This window comes from Urocampus carinirostris, chromosome 1, assembly GCF_059441175.1.
Source record: "Urocampus carinirostris isolate Australia breed hairy pipefish chromosome 1, RoL_Ucar_1.0, whole genome shotgun sequence".
In the NCBI taxonomy this organism is placed as follows: domain Eukaryota; kingdom Metazoa; phylum Chordata; class Actinopteri; order Syngnathiformes; family Syngnathidae; genus Urocampus; species Urocampus carinirostris.
Window position 1 is genome coordinate 6020667 of NC_142349.1, and position 21834 is coordinate 6042500.

Below are 21834 nucleotides of genomic sequence, written 5' to 3' on the forward strand. Positions count from 1 at the left end.
ATATGAATTCAAATATTAAAATATCTACAAAAATAAATATAATAATTAAAAAAAAAACTTTACACACTGAAAAGATTTAAAGTCAAACAAAACACAGGATCCCTGAAAAATGCCAAACAACAACATATATACTCTTCAGTACTGTATATAAATAAACTACAGTGACTTCGTGTTTATTTGTGAGGAACACAAGAAAATCAAACAATATAATGTTCAGTTTAACTAATTTAGACGCAAATCTTTCAGAAAAACACGCAAAATATTAATCAAAATAGTGTACCACAAAATGGTAAACATCAGCAGTCTCCTTTGGAGATTTCAAAAGTGAATCAGCTTTGAGGGACGGTTTTGGCTCCTTTCTCTGATTTGACTCTTTTTTTTTAATTTCTTTTTAACCTTCTATTGAACCCTCTTTCTTTGAGAAAGAGGGACGCCGTCACACATATTGACCACTCACAAGTGGGCGTCTTGAAAGGAGCCCCGGCTCCTGTTGATCACCACACAGAGCTGGTTTATAAGGCCGTTTAGTTCGCGAACTATCTTTCAGTACTACCCGGATTACATTTTATGTTGCACCAAATCTATTTCCGGGTGTTACAGACACGTCGCATTTCAACAGCACTCTTTCAACCTTAAAACATTCTTTAACGAAGTGCAACTATGTCGGCTTCTGTTCTTTCAGTAATTTCTCGTTTCCTAGAAGAATACGCCTCGACTACGCCCAATAAATTAAAAGTGGTGGATGCGTACTTGTTGTATATCATGCTGACTGGAGCGTTGCAGTTCCTCTACTGCTTGCTCGTTGGGACGTTCCCCTTCAACAGCTTCCTTTCCGGCTTTATTTCGTGTGTGGGCTCCTTCATTCTTGCAGGTAAACGGTCACTCGTGAGTTTGTCGATATATGTTGTATTTTTTGGGGGGGGTGCAGTCCGTTTTCCCATTTGGGAAGCAATGGTTTGACCTAGTTATCCAGGACATTTCAGTCATCCATCTATCCATTATCTGCACTGCTTATTCTCTGTAGGATCGCGGGGATGCTGGAGCACATTTCAACCAATCAAAATTTACTCGTGTAGCACTTTTCATGGAATGAATGGCAAGTCAAAGGACTGTACAAACGTTCACTGTAAAGATATACACCTGGCTCGGAGATAAATACAAGTACTAGAGATATACTACAAAATACTACCACAGTAATAATAAATAAAATACTACAATTGTACTATCAAATCTTGTAAATCTATAAACCAAATTTAGGACTTATAAAGGGACCTACAAAGGGTCCCTTAGTCCTAGTTTAATATTTTACATTCATTCTTGGAAAAAAGTTTCCAGACGTACTAGAAAATACTACAGTAATACTATAATATAGAAATGTTACAAAAATAACACTACCGTTAGCAAAATTAGTTTAAGAGCTCGACTTACCAAAATTTACAAAACAACAATGGGTCTTAGGCAGTGACCTGCGGTGAGGTTTGTGTCTTGTAAGGCACATTCAGATTCACTAATAAATGAACCTACATCTTATTTGTCATTTGGCATAGTTATAAGTTTAAACTCAAAACATAAAGAAAGGCATCAATTGATTTGAACTTGCAAGGAGGACAGGGAGAAAAGCCTCCAGATAAGAAATTCCTACCCATTCTAAGGCCCCCTCCTGAGTTTTCAATTTTTTTATTAAATCTTTAAGTTTACAAAAGCCTCAAGAGGTGTGATTATCAAAGAACAGCAATATGATTGGTCGACAGCAACAATCATATAATGTATGTGCAACTTCTAAAAATCGCCTGTGTTCATAGCAAATTCCTAAATATGCGTTTTCCTGACTAAATTGAACCTAAAAATGACTCGTTTAAACTGCTACAGTATTTGAAAAAATGTTTCCAGTCTGAAAATTCTCTATCCAATTTGAAATAAGATTTTCAATATTTGGCAGCTCTGAACTGAAACCATAACGCATCAAGTGAGTACAATTTTAGGAATTAAATCTCTCACCTACATAAATTGTGTAGTTTTGAGAATAAACATGTTTTGAGGGGAAAGAAGGTGGTTCGTGAGATTTTGCGGTACTGTGTTTAAATTGATATCTGTAGTTTGGGTGGGAGGAAGTAATTGTCTCTTTTTTATTTTTTTTCTATTTTGATACTTCATTTTTTTCTCTCTTTGAAGAGGGAACACATGAACTGGTATTGGATTTATATACATACTCTTACCCTTGCCAAATACTTCATTGATAAAGTCTTTGCAAGTTTTTGTTCTATTTTTTAGAATCTCAAAATCAGCTGTAATATACATAATCATGAAAGCTATGGTGGCCATTTGACATGCCTTCTGACAGTTTAGCAATAAAACACATTGCTTGACAGCAATACATTTACTTCATGAATGGATACAAATGACTTGCAATTATGGAGTCAACAGAGTTAAATGAAATGAAAATAAAGCTTATAGGCAAAATCTTAATGCAGCATAAATAAAATAATGCAACATATTAAGAATGTCTATGAAAATGTTATGATAAAACCCATTGTTTTTTTTCCCCACACTATTGAGAGTATTAGTGACTGATGTGTCTTCGGGGATAATCTTAGCATAGTTGTTAATCTGGTCTGGAGCAGGCTAGCTGTAGTAACAGATCCAGTGTTCTCGTTTGCCCGTGTCCCTGCGTCCTAGACACATCATTTTTGCTGTTGACGCATAGTCTCAAATCAACGTGCGTCCCCAGGACGCAACTTTTTTGACACAAAATTGTCATTATTACCCGATTAAATTTTTTTTTTAAACAAAGATTTACCACACTCCAAACTTTTCGTCAGGCAGAACCGGCAGATGTTGTTTTGGTCTCGCGGTTCGAGTTTTAGTCTACACACCGATCTCGAGTTATGTGGTGAAAAGTCCGTCTCTTTACAGAGAACCGGCTTTTCCGGCTCAACTCATTCAAGATAGCCGGCTCTCAAACGGCTCACTTGCTTTGATGCATTATATTACGAATGATTATGTTGTATAAAGAAGTTACCAAAAAAAAAGGAAGTATAAAAGGAGAAAAGGAAAAAAAAACAGGTTTTTGATTATCCCTTTAATCGGTATATTACCAACAATAATTTGATGCAGAAAATGAATTAATAATTTGATGATTAAAACTGAACGAATATATAGATTTTTATTATATATTTGTCACCGATTTACAATTTAATTCTCGATAACACTAAATTTTGGGGACCCATAGATCTCATAGATTTTTGAGCATGGGAGTCCGGGACTCATCACTTTTGAGAGGTAAAATGAACACTGCAGATCAGAGCTACATTTAACCTGCTTCCATGCAACCGACTTGAGGCAAATTTTAGCGAAATAACAAACATATCCAGGCTTAAGTCCTTGTCTCGGTTTTGTGCAAAATCCCCAAGGTTGTATACATATGGTGGTGCCTCCTGCAGATCCCTGAAACGACTAAATATTTTGTTGGGTTGTAGAGTGTACCAAAACATATTTTCTCTATACTCTTCTCACTTTTATAACCCCTGACCCATTTTCATCCCTGTTACTAATGGAGTTTGCCTTGTGTGTCTTTAGTATGTCTTCGTATCCAGATCAACCCGCAGAACAAAGGAGATTTCTTGTCCATCTCACCAGAGAGGGCCTTTGCTGACTTTCTCTTCGCGCACACCGTCCTGCATCTTGTCGTCATGAACTTCATTGGCTGAAGTTCAGCAGTAGGTTTGTGTCAGTTGCGTAGTTCCAAAACTGGTCAGGTACCCAAAAGTGTAGTTGGGGTGAACTTGATCAGGGATTCACAGCATTTTTGAAAAATGTATGAACACCGCTTTAAATATGTTTTCAGCCAAATAATCCTTTACAGAAGCTTTTGCCACATCAAATGTAAGTTGAACATCTAAAACTGCTTTAAAATAGCCACATACCAGAAAAAATGTTAAACCTTAACCTAAACAACAAGTTATTTAAGATACTGTTACCTTATTCAATGCCGTAACGTAAACATACATTTTAAGAAGCATTATCCCTGAGTGCTAAAACGTAAAAATGTTGTTTAATTTTTTATTAAAAACATATTATAAAGGGTTTGGCATGGCTCATCAGCAAGTATCAAACAGCTGGGAATGATTTCAGTATGACAAATCACCATTGGATGGTAAAAGTGGCTTTGATCAGATATTTGTCCACATATCAAGGAAACCCAACTTTCTAGTGTTGCTTCATGTAACCAGTGATTGTACGGCGAGTAGGCATAGTGAAGCAGTGTTATGAGAGTCTCAAATATATTTATTAAAACAGGCAGTTAACGCTTCAACTGAGCATTTTTCTCTATAAAAGAGATGACTGAGTCCCATCGTGATCATCAGGGCAGAGAGAGACATTTCCTGCACGTCCACAGGAACGTGTTGGCCATGGTAAACAAAATGTTGAGATATAGGAGGTATTAAAAATGAAAAAAAAAGGCACCAAAGTGAAACTTGTGCTTGGAATGCATCATTTCATTTCATTAAACAAAAATATTTCTTTCTCAGAGGTTTTCTTGGAAACGTGTATTTTCAACAAACTTATCAAAGTTTAACTGTTGTTTACTGAACAATGTCAAAAGCTAGAAACATACATAAAAAGCAAAATGGCGGCGCCCTGTACGGCTGCGGCTGCATCTGCTCCCAACAGTTTTTTTACATTTTGGTCAAAAACCCCAGTCTTTTGCTGGATATTCGAACATCCAGAAATCCAGCGCTCGTTGCTACGATCACTCTGGAGTGTTTACTTAGCCTCGGAGTGCTACGTCAACAAGACCCAGCGGCCTACAAAGCAGCGAAGAAAAGTGGCAAGAGGAGGTGCTGTGACCGGAGGAGGAAGCGAGGTTGTCGGGCCGGGCTAACGGCTAGGCTGAAGGCTAAACCCTTCAAAACGCCTCTCCTATCAATTTGCCTCTCCAACGTTCGCTCCCTGGACAACAAACTGGACCATTTACAAGTGGAACTTACATCGAACAGCGAGATGACGAACTGTTGCGCTCAAATTCTGACAGAGACATGGCTAAACTCATCTGTCCCGGATGACGCTGTTAGCATTGTGGGGCTACCTGCTTTCCGCGCTGATAGAAGCGGCGAGCTCACCGGTAAGAGCAGGGATGGCGGACTATGCATTTATACCAACAACAACTGGTGTAGAAATGCTAAGATAATCTCGAATCACTGCTCACGAGACATTGAACTTTTGACGGTGATCTGCAGACCCTTCTACCTACCGAGGGAGTTTAGTGCTACCATCATTACTGCCGTGTACGTGCCCAGCGCTAATACTAAGGAGGCAATGGACGTCTCTACGGAACTGAGTGAACTGCAGCATGCTTACACCGAATGTATTTTTATTGCGGCGGGGGACTTTAACCAGGCCAACATGAAAACAGTTCTCCCGCATTTACACCAGCATGTTGACTTTGCTACAAGATGTAGGAACACATTAGACTTGGCCTACACAAATATCAGAGGAGCATACAGAGCAGCCCCCCGCCCCCACCTTGGCTCATCAGATCACCTTTCTGTTATGCTAATTCCTGCATACAAGCCCCTGCTGGCCAGAGAAAAACCTACAGTGAAGCAGGTGAGGGTGTGGACTGAGAGGGCAATGGAGGCACTACAAGACTGCTTTGAATGCACAGATTGGGACATATTTAAATCGGCTGCCACTTACAACAACAAAATAAATATAGATGAGTACGCCATGTCTGTGTCAGCAATACCAAAACCATCGGCACCCGTGCCAATCAGAAGCCTTGGATGACTGCTGAGATACTCAAATTGCTAAAGGTACAGAACCTTGCCTTTAAATCTGGTGACGAGGAGGCGCTGAGATCAGCGAGGGCTAACCTGAACCGTGCTATCAGACTAGCATCAAAGCGGCGCTGCCACGAGCGGGTGCCTTTTCCAGCGGCTGCCCTATTGTTTTATTGTCTGCTCCTATCTTCGGTGTTTTTTCTTCCCGTTTTGACAACTACACTATGGATTACTTCTATCCTATGGACATGGGTTTTAGCGCACGAAAATGCGTTTATTCAAGGAATCAATTTCCTTGCCCTGAAGAATTCTCGTGCCGGCGTGATGAAGGGGCCTATCGTGGAAGAAGAGCTAGCTAAGCGGCTAGCGGCGTTATGAGTCTTCGGTACCATCCGTAATCATGGTAAATGCGAACTCACGACCAAATAAGATCATCGAGTGCTGGTGGAAAACATCGAAGCGCACAGGGAGCGCAGTTGCTGTGTTTTGCGGAAACGTGGCTCACGTTTAGCATTCCGAATGCTAACGTGTAGCCACCCGGAGCAATCCGGCTTCAACGCTGCTATACAGAGACACGAAAGCCGGGGGGAATCGGAGAGGAGGCGGACTTGCTAACACGAGGTGGTGTATCCCTGGATTTTCACAAAGAAAAGATTTCCATCTGCCGCAGGGATGCGCGCCCTAGCGTGACGTCATCCACTCCGCTACAAGCACCCCTAGGGCATCATGTTAATCTGTAAATAAACAACGGGGTGGACTGCTGGAAGTGTGAATTTCCCTACGGGGATGAATAAAGTATCTATCTATCTAGCAAAGCGATCGCACAGTCAAAAAATCGGGGTCCAGGCCCGGACAACATTCCGGGGCGGGTCCTTAGGGACAGGGATGTGATTTTTCCGCTAATTCGCGGAATTCCGCTTTTTTTGTCTCAAAAAATAAAATTTTAAAATTTCCGATTTTTAATTGGTAAAAAAACGATTTCGTCTCGACAGCATTCCATTTTAGTGTTTCCGTAACAGAAATGAAACGTACTTGCGATTGGTTGAAGTCTCCGTGTTGACCAATAAACGCGCTTGTTATAAAGGCGTAGGAGTATGCCATTGTTCATTTCTCACACGTTTTTGCCGAGTGTTTAAAGAAAGATGTCCGAAAATGAACGCAAAGATGCTCCGCGAGTTAAAGAAATTGCTAAGATCGTAAAAAACAAGTTTCGATCGGACTGGTTAGAGAAGGAATTATCTACAAATGTTGGTGACCCCGACGTGATCCAATGTAGCGAGCAGAGACGGGAGTCGTAGGCGGAGTGTCAAACAAAGGTGCCAACGAAAGCTGCTTTAATGACATTTAAACTGGCAATAACAAAACAAACACGAGAGTGGCTAGAACCGGCCGAATTAAGAGTCCCCCTAGGAACTCGCTAACTAAACAATGGTTCCGTGGGTGAATTATGTACAACCCACTACAGTACTTTCATTTATAGATAACATCTTCTGCTATAACAAAGACATTTGTGGTATGTTCTAATATGAGTTACTTTTCATTTGGTCATGATACAATTATTTCTTCATGAAATTTGAACTCTTCAACATGATTTTTGTGTTAACTTAGTAATCACATGAGTTAGATATGATGATATTCTCAGTGATAGTTTTTAAAAGCAAAGGCAGTCCAATGTTTTTTAATGTGACTGATTTTGAATTGACTTAAACTGTAATTTTATATGGGATAGTTCAAAATACATTGAAAATTTATGCTGTTGTTTTGTCTATTTCTTTGTCATCTGAGTGCATTGAAAGTACTTAGAAACACGGAAAACCCATGAGCTCCGGGGGGCTTCGCCCCACTTGTCCCCCCACCAGGGCACTGCCCTGGACCTAGCTTGGTGCCCGCGGCCCCCAGACCCCCGCCTAATTTTCAGATAATTTCACTTTGGTCAAATCACATCCCTGTTAGGGAGTGCGCCGATCAGCTGGCTTGTGTACTAACAGACATTTTCAACACCTCGCTAGACCAAGCCATCATGCTTCAAGATTGCCACCATCATCCCAGTGCCAAAGAACCCCCAGATCTTATGATTGAACGATTACCGGCCCGTTGCACTGACTCCCATCATAATGAAGTGCTTTGAGAGACTGGTTAAAGAGCACATCACCTCCAGTCTCCCCTCCTCACTCGACCCCTTTCAGTTTGCCTACCGGACAAACCGCTCTACCGGGGATGCCATCTCCTCTGCACTTCACCTGAGCCTGACACACCTAGAGGAGAAGAACACCCATGTGCGGATGCTGTTCCTGGACTTCAGTTCAGCATTCAACACCTTCATCCCACGACACCTGGTAGACAAAATGAGACTCCTGGGTTTCAACACCCCCCTGCGGAACTGGCTGCTGGACTTCCTCACTGACAGACCCCAGTCAGTGCGGATTGGTCAGAACATCTCCGATGTCATCACCCTCAGCACGGGCTCGCCCCAAGGCTGTGTCCTGAGCCCCTTGCTGTTCACCCTGATGACACACGACTGCGTCCCTAGGTCAGCCACAAACCACATCGTGAAGTTTGCGGACGACACAACAGTGGTGGGCCTCATCAGGGACGACAACGACCTGGCCTACAGAGAGGAGGTGGAGCAGTTGGTGGGCTGGTGCTGGTCCTGAATGTTGGCAAAACTAAAGAGATCATAATCGACTTCAGGAAAAACCAGCCCAACCATGCCCCACTTCTCATTAACAACAAGGCTGTGGAGGTTGTCAGCAGCATCAAGTTCCTAGGGGTGCACATCACAAACAAACTCACCTGGTCCGTGAACACTGCATCACTGGTGAAGAGGGCACAGCAGCGCCTGTACTTCCTGCGGAGGATGAGGAGAGCCCACCTGCCCCCACCCTCCCTCATCACATTTTACATGGGCACCGTAGAGAGTATCCTGACCAGCTGTATCCCTGTGTGGTGTGGAAGCTGCAGCGCTTTCGACTGGGGTAGTGTGAGGAGGGTGACGAGGACAGCAGAGAAAATTATCGGGGCTTCTCTCCCCTCCATTCAGGACATTGGCCAAAAGCGCTGCCTATCCCAAGCTAAGAACATTATCAGGGACCCCTCTCACCCCCATCATGGACTGTTCACTCTGCTAGCGCATTTTTACCCGACGTTAAGACATTTTCAGTTGCGCGCCGTGTTGTTTTGGGGCTTTACAGTAGCGCCCCTTCTCTGCTCCGTGTATGAGCATGTGTCTGCGCGGCGCCAAGGAGAGGAGGAGAGATCTGTGTTTTAACCCAGCCACAGAAACACAGGCGCACGATAAATAAATGAATCATGGTGAAAAATTCTTGTTCTTTTTAGCGGGCGTGGACAGCGGCTGGGGCTTTGTTCAAAAAATGACTGATGTTTGTGCATTGTGCTACAAGTGCGTTGTACCTCGCACATCAAGTGTTGATCGTTATTACGAGACGAAACATGAACATGAATTCAAGGCGGAGACATTAAAAAACGCTTTGTCCAAGTATGGCAAACAAACACAGACCCTAATAACCTCTGTCACTGCTAAAAACACCACCACTGAAGCTAGCTATCACCAGGGTTGGGTAGGGTTACTTAAACTTGATTACTTTCAATTCCTTTTGGATTACTCCAACACCAAATATACTAATAAAAGACAAAAGAAACTAAATATGATTAAAATTACTAAATTTTGTGCAGGCTTGAGGAGTAACGGAATACATGAAATGGCAAAAATGATGTTGGCTAGCTGTTTGGATTTATTTTCATTTTGTTTCTGTCGCATTTTATGTTAGTTTTGCCGTAGATCAAAGAGATCAAAGCCAGGAGAGAAAGCTTGCCACGTGTTTTGAGTCATAATTTTCCTCATATTTAGTTTCTTTTGTCTTATTAGCATATTTGGTATTGGAGTAATCCAAAAGTACCGTATTTTCCGCACTATAAGGCGCACAGAGTTATAGGGCGCACTCCGAAAAAATAGTTTTTGGTCCTATTTTTGACATACATAAGACGCACCGGAATATAAGGCGCTACAATGGGAACGTGTACAAAACAGTCTGATTGTTCAGTCCAACTTATTACCCCCTTAATATCCCCAAAGTTTGTAAAGACGCAAATACGTGTTGAGAACACGTGCGGATGCGGTGTCCGTACGATGTCACTCAAATGCATCGTTCCATCATTCGGAAGGTTAATCTCTTGGGATTCAAGAAATGCCAACCATTCCTTAGTTTCTATTTTCTTTTTCGCTCGCAACTTTACTGTGCATATGACAATAAACACTTGGAAATGAGTTTAATTTAAAAATAGATACTCCATTCCAGCCATTATCTGCACCGCTTACCACAGAAACATCGAGTTCAGTCTGAAACAAGATCTACAGCCGGAGTACCTCACCGAAGTCGTTGTGTTCATTATAATGTGCAGCCGTGGTCCTCTTATTATCAGTGAGTGTAGTAAATCCAGGAAAATAAAATATTTACAAATGCAGTATAGTAAAAAATGCTTTCTGTATTCCGTCAGCCACGTGCTATACACATTCATCTTTTTCGGCCAATTGCAGGCTTTGTTTTGCCGTTCAAGCCAATGCCAGCCTGTAAATGATAAAAAGGATCCTCCCCTTGACCTCCGAATAACTCTAGCCAATAGTGATCTATTCAAATGATGATTGACACATCTTTTTTGGCCAATTGCAGGCTTTGTTTTGCCGTTTAAGCCAATGTCAGCCTGTAAATAATAAAAAGGATCCGCCCCTTGACCTCCGAATAACTTAAGCCAATAGTGATCGATTCAAAAGATGATTGACACATTGGTTAGCCAATGAAACGCCGGTAAATAAATCCCAGCATACACCGCGGACTACTTTGCGTTCGGGGGAAAATCTATTTGGCGACAGCAAGTTAGTTGCAAGACTCTGCAGATTAATATTGATCCATAAATAAGGCGCACTGTATTATAAGGCGCATGGTCAGCTTTTGAAAAAAATAAAAGCTTTTAGGTGCGCCTTATAGTGCGGAAAATACGGTAATTGAAAGTAATCAAGTTAAAGTAACCCTACCCAACCCTGGCTATCACATTGCTCACTGCATAGCAAAGCACGTAAAACCATTTACTGATGGCCAAAATGTTAAAGCGTCCGTGGGTGTGTGCGCGCGTGCGTCTTTCAAGTTTTGATATTTTCTAGAATAAGATTTCATTGATGAATGGTATGGTAACAGTCCATATCAATTATTTTTGGATTGTAGTTCATTGTTGATGAAGAATGGTTGATTCTTGTGGTCAAAAGTTGAAGATGTCTACAGGCTTTTCCACATGTTGCTCACATTCATCTTTTAGTTTATTGGTGAACAAAAATAGTTGAAGCTAAATTGGTCAGTGATATGATTACAATGTATATCCATGTTGTGTATATTTGACTGGTGTAAAATGAAAGCTCTGTTGGATATAAAAAATACGTTGTGCGAGTCATTAATCTTGGTGTGGCACAGATTTACAAGTAAATTTGAAAGTTGCATTCCACTCCGAAAAGGTTGCTGACCCCTAATCTAGAGTGTAATGCGTACCAAATCTTTTAAGATGCGCGTTAAAAATGAATTAATACGGTATGTTTATTTTCAATGAACATGTTCATGCTTGAGCAAGCGAATGTTTTCTCTCTAATTCGTTTTCTGGACTAATTGTGAATCTTTTGTCACTTATCTTGTTTACAGATGCAGAAAAGTGGAAGGTGAAATGGAAAATTCCTGGCATCTACTTTTGCACCATTGCGGACAATTGCCTTAATTCATTCCGCATTTGCAGTTTCTTACAGATCTTGGTTGAATTTTTTTGTGTTTTAGTTATTTGACGTCCCACTTGCTCTGAGGCAAAAGAATAAAAATGACAACTTTGAAATTACGTGTCTTTCGATCATTTTTAATTCCACTCTAAGCCAACTATAAAGACATCTATGCAAGTATGAAGAGGTTAACATCAAAGAAAGTGGTCACTTCACTTATATACACCTAAAAATCTCAAATACAATAGTTCTTACTGTAGTTTTAATTTTATGCGCCTTATAGTCCAGTATGCCTTATTTATGAAAAATGCAGATACGCCTCACTACTTTGTGCTTGTTATCGCTGGTTCACTCCATTTGCAGGAAAAAAAAGATTTAATTGAAAAAAAAATGAAATGGAGATGGGATTAAAAAAAAACAATCCAATGGATGCTTCCCACACCACCGAGGAACATTTTAGGCAGCAAAGATTCAAGCAGATTGGCCAGCATCTCTTGACCTGAGATCTCTGATACCGATTGGTCAGTTCTATCATAACATTTTTCATACTGTACTGTACACTTGCTCTGCGCCCCAGAGTTCGTGTCATGCCGCCTAACTATACATCTGCCAAACCCTTTCTTCTCTAACTCTCAGTCAGTAAGGGTTTCCTTTAATCAGGCAAGAGAGACAGAGACTGTCTTAGCCGCCCCCCCAAAAAAAGTGCAACTACTTAGCAGAATATCAATTCCTTGAGTGGTTCTGGTCCCCATTAACTGCAAAAAATAGGGATCTCTGTATGTGACAAAAAACGCTAATTTATGAATGTGTTCACATTACAATATTCATATATCAAATGCAACAAAATCAAAAAGTTGACAATTATGAATTAGGATGATCCTGACGGTGAAATTCAGATCCAAACTGAGGGTGTATGATGTAGTGACTGGCTTGGTAGGGCTTCACCACGTGGAAGCAGCTGCCGCACCCATTCTTGATGAACCTTTTCATTTGGCAAAAAAAAAGATTTTAATAGATCATGGAATTTAGAGTCACATAGTCAATAACACACATCTTTGAACACGGGTGTCAGACATACTGCCCATGGGCCGGATCAGAGCTGCCAAAGGATTTAATTCAGTCCGGGACACAATGCTGAGTAGCACAAGGGAAAAATGAGCCGCATCTCATCAAACAATGACCCGCCGTTCAAAATAAGTCCGCCTGATATCGCCAAAGCCATGCGCCACTCCCAATGCAAATCACCCACTGTAGCTGTATTTGCTGACTAACATTTATCAACAAGAGAACAGTTGAGGAAACAAACTATCCCCATGTTATGTTAACTCATTTAGATTTCATGAATGCACTGTTTAAGGCGATAGGATTGCACTCGTGTGGTGCGTGGACGTCTTTCTTAACCACAGCATTTGCTACTCAACTGCTTTTGATCCCTATGTACAAATGTCTTGGCCAATGCAAATGTATTAAAGTTAACATTGGTATAATAGTTCATGGGGTGGCGCAGTGTCCGATTGGTTAGCGGGTCTGTAGCACACTTCTAAGGTCATGGGTTCAACTCCAGTTACCAGCCATCCTGAGTGGAATTTGCATGTTCTCCACATGCCTAGGGTTTTTTTGGACACATTCCAAAAACCTCCACGTAATTGGCCGGTCTAAATTGTCCTTAGTGAATAAGTTGTCTGTCTCTTTGTGCCCTGCAATTGGCAAGTAACCAGATCAGGGTGTCCCCTGCTCATTCCTGGAAGATAGCTGGGATGGGCTCCAGCACCCCCTCAACCCTCATGAGAATAAATGGCACCGAAAATGGATGGATGATAGTTAATGTAATTTTGCCTATTAATGAAATCGATCCTTTTTTTTTGTACTACTAAGAGGCACAAAATATTACACGCTGTCCCTTTAAAAAGATTGAAAATGTATATGCCAGTGGAACAAATTATTTTTTTACCACGTTCAAACGTTTGGGGTATTTTTTTGGGTGTAAAATAATGAAATAATAATCATTGGTCATTGCGGGTTGACAAAAACACTATTAAATCAACACAACAATATCTTTCCCAGTGCAGCTCATTCTTTTCAAGTTAAACAGCTGTTGGCACAATCGCTTCGGTGGAGTACCCCCCAGCTAATCACAGTTTGTCGAATAGCTGACCTTTCCGTCCGCCTTCCAAAAGCCTAATGTCCAACTACTCAGAATCTGATTGGCTTTGTCAAACAATGATATTATGGTACCCAGCCTTTAAGATTATTTTGTGTAGGCCTCTCGGTAGATTTCTAAGCCTAGCAACAACTAATGGCTGAAATACTGTATGATTGATAAATGCTTAAATATGAAAGCACACATCTGGGAGCAGCGCAACCAGAGAGCAGCAACGAAATACTTACTGATGGACAAAATATAATCAACTTTTCAAGATTCTGGTATTTTTTTAGGCCCACTACTAGTTTTTAATTGTTCCAAATTGGGAAAATGCTCTCTTTACATGAGCAATTCAAGCTTCGAGCATGATCCTGGAACAAATTAAACTGGTGAGAAGAGGTACCACTGTAGTCTGAGATGAAGATTGAAATAAATAGTCACCTTGGTGATTTCTTCAAAGATGAACAAAGTTGGACGCGGCCGACAGTGGGTGAGGTTTTTTTCTGCAGCTGATCAAGAGAAGAAGCCAGTTTTTGAAGAGGGGGTGGATTTATGAGTGGCAGGTGCTGTGCTTTATTTGAGCTCACAGTGTTCATTGAACTAACAGGACGAGGCCTTACTGGACTATAGAATAATGTACGTTCGACCGGGGGGAACATTTGGCCTACTGCATCCACAGGGGGTGTAGATTTAGGTGGTCCATGCTGTGGTTTGTTCCAGGTGATGAGACTGCGGGGGAAAAGAAAATCCTGCCAAAGAAAAATAGACACCGTAAATAGTAAAACAACACATTGTACAAATAAAGAATTTGGATGATACGAGGTTTTGGTTTGAACAATTTTATTGACACTTTTAACAGCAATTAAACACATTCACAATTTCTCCATATCAAATTTTTACATGAGCTCGGTGGCCTTGGGGGTATGGCGCCCACCCCGAGACTGGGAGGTTGTTGTTCAAGCCTCGGCCGAGTTATACCCAAGACTTCAACATTGGTACCCGTTGCCTCCCTGTTTGGCGTTCAGCATTAGGGGTTGGAATTGGGGGGTTTGGTCACCTAATGACTCCCAACACCTCAGTTGGGTTGAGTGAGGGGACTGAGAATCCCCTCCTCTGAATCAATCTCCCAATAAGAGTCAGAAATGACTCTAGCCACCTCCCGCTAGGGGGATATGGCTGTGGTATATATATATATTTTAACAAGGTTTCTGGAGGTAAACTGAAAGTGTGACATTCTGCCTTTGCTCTTTATTTCCACCCAAGCTTTTAGTTCTTGTTTGATCTCTCTGATTTCATCATTAAATTCGATCCCCTTTTGTGCGAGGGTAAAATAGCGTTGGAGTCTTCTTTGTAGTCCCATCATGTATTTCATCTCTTAAAGTTTTTTATTTTTTCCTGCATTTTTAAAGAAAATCTGCGTTTGTTTGAAAATCTGCAGACGGAACGTGCTCCGCTCAGCCACGACATTCACCCTCGGTACAAAGAAAGTTTTTAGCGCATCACAGGCGGATTTGTAAGAAGTGCCAGTGTCGGGAAGGGAAAGAAAAATTCTCTGCCCTTCTGTGCCTCAACAGTGCAGCAGTAGTGCGCGTTTTCGTTTGTCCGGCATGTCGTTTGCAGTCAATGATAGCAGGTAATTTTCGAACATCTGAATCCACGTGGTATACAACATCGTAGGCTCACCCGGGGTTTCTAGCAAAGCAGGGGGTTTTGAGATTCCGATACAAGTCATGCTCGTCGCCAATATGTTGTGTATGTAGTAGGATTGTAGTAGGATTGTAGGAGATTCAAGACAGGCACGGACTGTACGGTTCACAAACTGTTTTCTTAACTTCTTCCTCGGCAGTTCTCAAGCACAAGTTCAAGGCTGCACATAAGTATACAGCGACACCGCAGGAAGGGGAGTGTATTACACGACACCTGACACCCACCTGTCCCGTTTTTGATCCCGTGTCTCCGACTTACGACCCGTTTTTGATCCCGACCACGTCTGCTCTCCTGTCCTGGCTATCGACCTGTTTTTTCGTCCTTGACACCGCCATTGCTCTGCACGGAAGTTTCACTTCCGTGTTCGGCTCACAATCCGAGTACGACGGCGACTTGCTTTCCCCGCCTAGTGAACACCAGATCGTGGGCGCAGCCCTTCCTCTTTCCTTTAATAAAACTTGTGGGAAACGTAACAAAATTGGGTCCTGTCTCCGTTCTGGTCCTGACATAATCATCTGTCACTGGAACCCTGTTTTTTCTTAATTGCAGAATTGATACATGTTTGGTTTCATTTTCATTTCAAAACAAACTTACGAACTTCTTCCGACTTACTCCATTTGTCATGATCATATTTGCAGTATTGTAATACATCTTGGTGTAATCAATGATACACTCAGTCGCTGATTAAGTCCTGTTGCCGAAGTGATATCAAAATAACTGGCAGTATAAACATTCACACAAGAGGTTTTGGTCCAACTCACACTCTTCACGTGCACACATACACCGACTTTAAAGCAAACTACTTCAAAGAACGAAATTTACGGATCCGCGTCTCCCTCGCAACATGTCCTTTCTTAAAGGGACCTTGGTTTAACACACCAAATCAACAAAAGTAACAGACATTACAGTATTTATAAAGTCCTTAAAAGGATACTTATTCTAGTCCTTCTTGGGTCTTACACTTAGCACAATACTACAAAATCTGCAGCACTGCATCTTACCGGTCGAGGGTGCGGGTTGTTTCTTCTGTGGGCTGAGGTTGGTCGAAGTTGCATCCGTTCCACTTTGCCAGGAGAAACAAATTGCTCCTTGTAATTTGTCATGTAGAGCTGGAGAGCCATTTTCATTTGTAGGTGTATTTCAATTTATGCTGCCTCTCTCGTGTACTTGAGAATCACAAATGTCCCTTTCTACCAATGTTACCTGGTAGCTCCTCCCTTTCTCAAATTTGACGTCAACTCAACTCAAGTGAACTTGAGCCTTTTAATGTCTTATCTGTATTCCAAAAAGTTATCTCCAAATTCAAGTTGAGTTAATGCAAAGTAGTTGATTGGAAATAGGTTTTGGTAACACTTGTTGCAGAGCCATGGTTCTCTGCGCCTGTGGGGTCATTCCAAACCCCCTGCTGTGTTTGTGACAGCAAAGCTTGGTTTACAATGACCTACGTCACGCAGTGGGAGTCACAAACTTGTCAACGTGTCACTCATCCGCTGGTCCAAACTGTTACATAATTGCAGTCCATCAACCTCATCAAGGAACTAAATTTGCAGCATAATGTCAGATCATCTACCCTAACAATTCACTACATAAATAATTGAGCAATATAAGGAGCAAGAGACAATTTGGATTTTGGACATGAATAATTTGACAGCCCCAGGCAAAGAATACATGTTTTTTCAATAAAGAGCTCCAGTGCTGCAAGAAATATATCTGAACCACTGGAAACTGAGTTTGAGTAAAGATAAGTTTAGGCAAAATACACATTACTGTATTACTTATTTCATTTGTGATGTGAAATACCATATGGAATACCAATCTGCCGAAATAATAATTTACAATGTAGATACATTGACTTGGAACCGAAGGGAACGGGAAGCATGCCTACAGCCTGATTATTTTAGACGGTGCAACATTATTCTGGTAAACTAAATCAAACCCAGATCTGCTCGACTTTAAGCTTTACGCCCTATTATTTCATGGAGCTAGGGTCACAGTAGATGATAAATAACAATCGTAAGAATAATTTCTGAAGAAAAAAAAGCTTTAAACAAAAAAAATAAAGGATTTAATTGAGTAATCAAGAAAATAGAATAATGTTGTGCTTGCCTCCACCAATTGTGAAATTTGATGTAATCTTTACTAAACGTGGGAAATAGGCATCATCCTGATGTAACCGCGGTGTACCTGCCCCACCAAAGATCAACATTCATGCTGGACTGGATGATGAGGTTGTTATTATTACAGTTTCTGCAAATGAAATGAGTCACAAAATTAGCTTCTCTGCTGGCTTTGATCTCTTTGATCTCGTTGGCAGCTCGCTCTGGAGACTGCCAACTAAACCCCGCCTTCTGGTCACATGTCAAAAGCGAAAAGCAAACCCCAACCCATACCAGCAGGTGGCACCGTTGGACTCGTCATTGCAGGACACTTACCAAAAACTATACACATATTTTAGCAGGAATTTCAATAAAACAAAAGTTATTATTACACCTGTTACACTGATATGGGGGGATATGAGCGCTAACAACAAAATATTACATTGAATACGTTTGTTTTCACGAAACTAAAGATCTAACGATTCAATTCATGCTCATAATTGTTTCGTGGGAAACCCCAAAACAAAAGGCTTTGTCACAATTGACTAAAACTTAGCAAATAAGCAAATAAGCAAAACACATTTTTATTTTGTCTTATAGTAAGTCGAGGGAAACAACCAAATCTGATGTATTGACTCTGAACCTATGTCCAACACTTAAGATTTGCTCATATTTCACAGTACTCCTGAATGAGCAACCCATTAATTTTGTCCTACCTGGACCTTGATGCTAAGCCAAAACCAGGAAAAAAATGTATGGTTTCTTGTTAGATTCAGCAGGCCTTAGTAGCTATGTTTCTATATCGGTGTGTGCTCATCGTTGTGGTCTTGTTTAATTTAAGGTCATGGCAGGTTTAGCTGTAGTTTTTACCATTGACATGCTTGCAACAATTGATTGACAATTTCACAGTTATTGCAAGGCTGATGGCGTAACAAATAACGTGTATTACTACAGTTCAAAAGGTTTGAGGTAAAACTTGCTAGCTCCAAACAACGTTTGGTAGAAATCATATTTACACTTCTTACTGATACATGTTTACCTAAACTGACTGGGCTTGGCTTACCTTTTAAATTCTGTCAAGAAGTATAGTCCTCCTGGTTTGTTATCATGTGTGCATTGGGACAATTCAATCACCAGAAAAATTTGAGCTTCAGCTCAGTTTTGACATCACACTCGCAATGACACTCCTCCCAAGACAGATTTAGATGTAAGCTGCCTTTTTAAAGATTTTTTTACTCAAGTGTTTTTATTCTAAGTGTTTGCATGGCAGCCAAAGCCAGGTGCTGTTTGCATTCTTACAACAATAGTATCATTTTGGGGCCCGCTAACTATTAATCAAGATGTCCTTTACTTTAGTGCCGGGAAAGCTGGTCACAAGCTTGCCTCCCCTGAAATACTCACTTGACTTTACAGAAACTCATTGTTTTTTTTATGTTACAAAAGTTTCACTTTTGTTACTGTTCATTTATTGTGCTCGCGTGCCATCTAGCGACCAGCATTATATCGCTCCATTTAATCATGTGATTTTGTTTAAGCCCATCAGAACTGTTTCATGTATTCATGTCATCTTGTTTGAGTCAATCAGATGTGTTGTTTTATGCCAGGGTTTTGAATAAATTGGCTAGTACTTATCGGATTGGTGTCTTTTCTCTCTGAGCCGATCTTGGAAGCAGATCTAGGGAAAAGCTCAGGTGGGATGCACCTCCAATGAAAGGGATACCCAACGTCAATACCTGACTCATAGTGTGTTTCTTTACTTAAATACAATCTCAAGTTTTAACCTTCACATCAAATAAAGTTTGCAGTTAGTGTAGTTCAATGGTTAGGTGTCTGTCTATAAAACAGAATTTTCAACTCCTGGCTACCTTTAACAAACATATAGTGGCAATATCATTTGAGCTGCTTCCTTACAAATGTTCACCAAATGTCTAGTTTCTGGATTTTTGTCATGATGTAAAGTCTTTCTGGTTTGTTTCTATGTAAGCATTGGGACTATTCAATCTCTGCAAAAACTTAGTTTTGGTTTAGTTTTTAAATTCATACTCCCAATGACACTCTTTTTATAATAGAAACAAGTTAAATTTCCATGCTCTGTCCATAAACTGCATTACCACTGAACGGCTGTCCAAATCTAAGCTATTGAGTCTGATATTGAGGAAACTTTGGACAAATAAACGAATAAAATGAATGTGATAGACCCAGCAGACTCCAGTGGCTGTAGTTGTATCGTGGTGAGTACCATGCGTTGTGGTTACAGCTACCCCAATTTGATGGCAGAACTTTTCCTGTTTTGTTTGCAGTAGATATGATTTGGACAATTTCCTGAATAAATAGTGGAAGACTGGATAACCTCGCACTGTTGGGAGACTTCAACCCTCACGAGGGCAATGACAGTGAGACCTGGAGGGGCATGATTGGGAAGAACTGCCCCCTTGACCTAAACACAAGTGGTGTATTGTGATTGGACTTCTGTGCCCGTCATAGTTTGTCCATAACGAACACCATGTTCAGACATAAGAGTGTCCATATGGGCACTTGGCACCAGGACACCTTAGGCCGTAGTTCGATGATCGACTTTGTAGGCCCTGTGGGGGTGCTTTGGGAGTATGGGGTACTGCACAGTCTTATCTGGGATTTGCGGTCCCTGTATGCTCGGTGCCAGAGTCTGGTCCGCATTGCCAACAGTAAGTCGGATTCGTTCCCGGTGAAAGTTGGACTCCACCAGGGCTACTCTTGTCACCACTTCTGTTCATAACTGTTAACTCCTGGCTAGTGCTTGATAAGCTTTTGTTGGCAATACTATCTCTGTTGCATAGTTGACAAAGATCACCCTCGGTGTCTTGGTTTCTCTAACCCCTGGAATTCTGTCTAGTCAAGTCAAGTCACATTTATTTATATAGCCCTTAATCACAAAAATGTCTCTAAGGACTGCACAGGATTATAATTACAAAATTGCACAATTACCTGATCCTAAACCCGCATACAATTAAGGGTTAGGGTAAGGGTTAGGTTACTGCAGTTTGTAGAGAATTGTGATTTACAAATATTTTACTAACTTATCTCATATGGGTGAGAAGAGTGGCGCAATGGATAAAGCATTAACTATGTATTAGAAGATACTGGGATCCACTCCTGGCTAATACTTGATGGCCTTTTTTTGGCAATACTGTCTTTGTCGCATAATTGACAAAGATCACCTGAACACCATAACCATAACAGTGGTCCATGGATGAAAATCCAATTACTTTTGTCCTTCCTGGATCTTAGTGAATAGCTTAAACAAGAAGAAGGTTAATATGTATTGAAACGTCTCCACTGAAGTAAGAAGCTATGATCGTATAGTGGTGAGTACTCTGCGTTGTGGTCGCAGTAACCCTGGTTCAAATCCAGGTCATAGCAGATATATGAACTGCTTTTATAGTTTTGAGTTGATGTACTTCGGAAATAAAATTACTTATTTCACAGGTGTGTACTCCTCGTGTTGGTCGGAGCAACCTTTTTGACTCCAAGTACTAAAAGGGTTATAGTTAGGGCTTGGGTCAGGTGAGAGTAGTTTGTAGAATAGTGTTGTTTACAAGTAAATGTACAAAATTTATTGGACAGAAAGAGCTAGTGGGGCAATGGATAATGAATATGGCTATGATTTGGATGAATCTAGGTTCAAATCCTGGCTAGTCCTTGATAATCTTTTGTTGGCAATATTATCGCTGTCGCATTATTGACAAAGATCACCCGAGGTGTCTTGGTTTTTCTGACCCCTGGAATTCGGGCAAGTCTTGTCTTTCATGACATCATAATCTCATTGGTACCATTTACTAACTGGCCAAATTGATCATCAGCTTCCTTTTCCATATCAAACTCTAAAAAGTTTAGTGTTAAGATTAGGGCTAGGGATAGGGCTAAGGTTAGGGCTCGGATTAGGGTTAGGTTAGGAAGCAATCTTGCTTTCTCAAGGTCCCACCAAAAAAAATTTTTTGGGGGGGTTAGGGTTAGGGTAAGGGTTAGGGTTAGGGTTAGGGTTAGGGTTAGGGTTAGGGTTAGGTTAGGGTTAGGGTTAGGGTTAGGGTTAGGGTTAGGGTTAGGGTTAGGGTTAGGGTTGGGGTTAGGGTTAGGGTTAGGGTTAGGGTTAGGGTTAGGGGAAGGGGTAGGGTTAGGGTTAGGTTTAGGTTACTGCGGTTTGTAGAATAATGTGATTTACAAATATTTTACTAACTTACTTTTAATGGGTGAGAAGAGTGGCGCAATGGATAAAGAATTGACTATGTATTTGAAGATACTGGGATCTACTCCTGGCTAATACTCATTGGACTTTTTTTGGCAATACTATCTTTGTCGCAT

The 21834-nt window shown here is 41.0% G+C and overlaps 1 protein-coding gene, 1 long non-coding RNA gene and 1 other non-coding gene across 3 annotated transcripts; 2 read left to right on the plus strand and 1 right to left on the minus strand.

Moving 5' to 3' along the window:
• The first annotated feature begins 561 nt into the window (after nucleotides 1-561).
• dad1 (defender against cell death 1) lies at nucleotides 562-11669 on the plus strand. The gene is made up of 3 exons (XM_088353034.1): nucleotides 562-871; nucleotides 3577-3716; nucleotides 11483-11669. Exons 1-2 carry the CDS (start codon nucleotides 661-663, stop codon nucleotides 3705-3707), a joined length of 342 nt encoding a protein of 113 aa, XP_088209160.1. The 5' UTR covers nucleotides 562-660; the 3' UTR covers nucleotides 3708-3716; nucleotides 11483-11669.
• A 440-nt stretch (nucleotides 11670-12109) lies between these two features.
• Nucleotides 12110-16782, minus strand: LOC148373339 (uncharacterized). The gene is made up of 3 exons (XR_015852715.1): nucleotides 16402-16782; nucleotides 14135-14442; nucleotides 12110-12532 (listed from the first exon to the last, which is right to left on the minus strand). It is a non-coding gene; the product is annotated as an uncharacterized LOC148373339 (long non-coding RNA).
• Nucleotides 16783-20823: 4041 nt separating this feature from the next.
• Nucleotides 20824-20895, plus strand: trnah-gug (transfer RNA histidin (anticodon GUG)). The gene has a single exon. It is a non-coding gene; the product is annotated as a tRNA-His (tRNA).
• Nucleotides 20896-21834: the final 939 nt, after the last annotated feature.

Excerpts from the sequence above, each read along its gene's own strand:
- dad1 (XM_088353034.1), top strand. The coding sequence starts at position 661 with ATGTCGGCTTCTGTTCTTTCAGTAATTTCTCGTTTCCTAGAAGAATAC. Across the intron at positions 872-3,576 it reads GGGCTCCTTCATTCTTGCAG|TATGTCTTCGTATCCAGATC; the intron begins GTAAACGGTCAC and ends GTGTGTCTTTAG.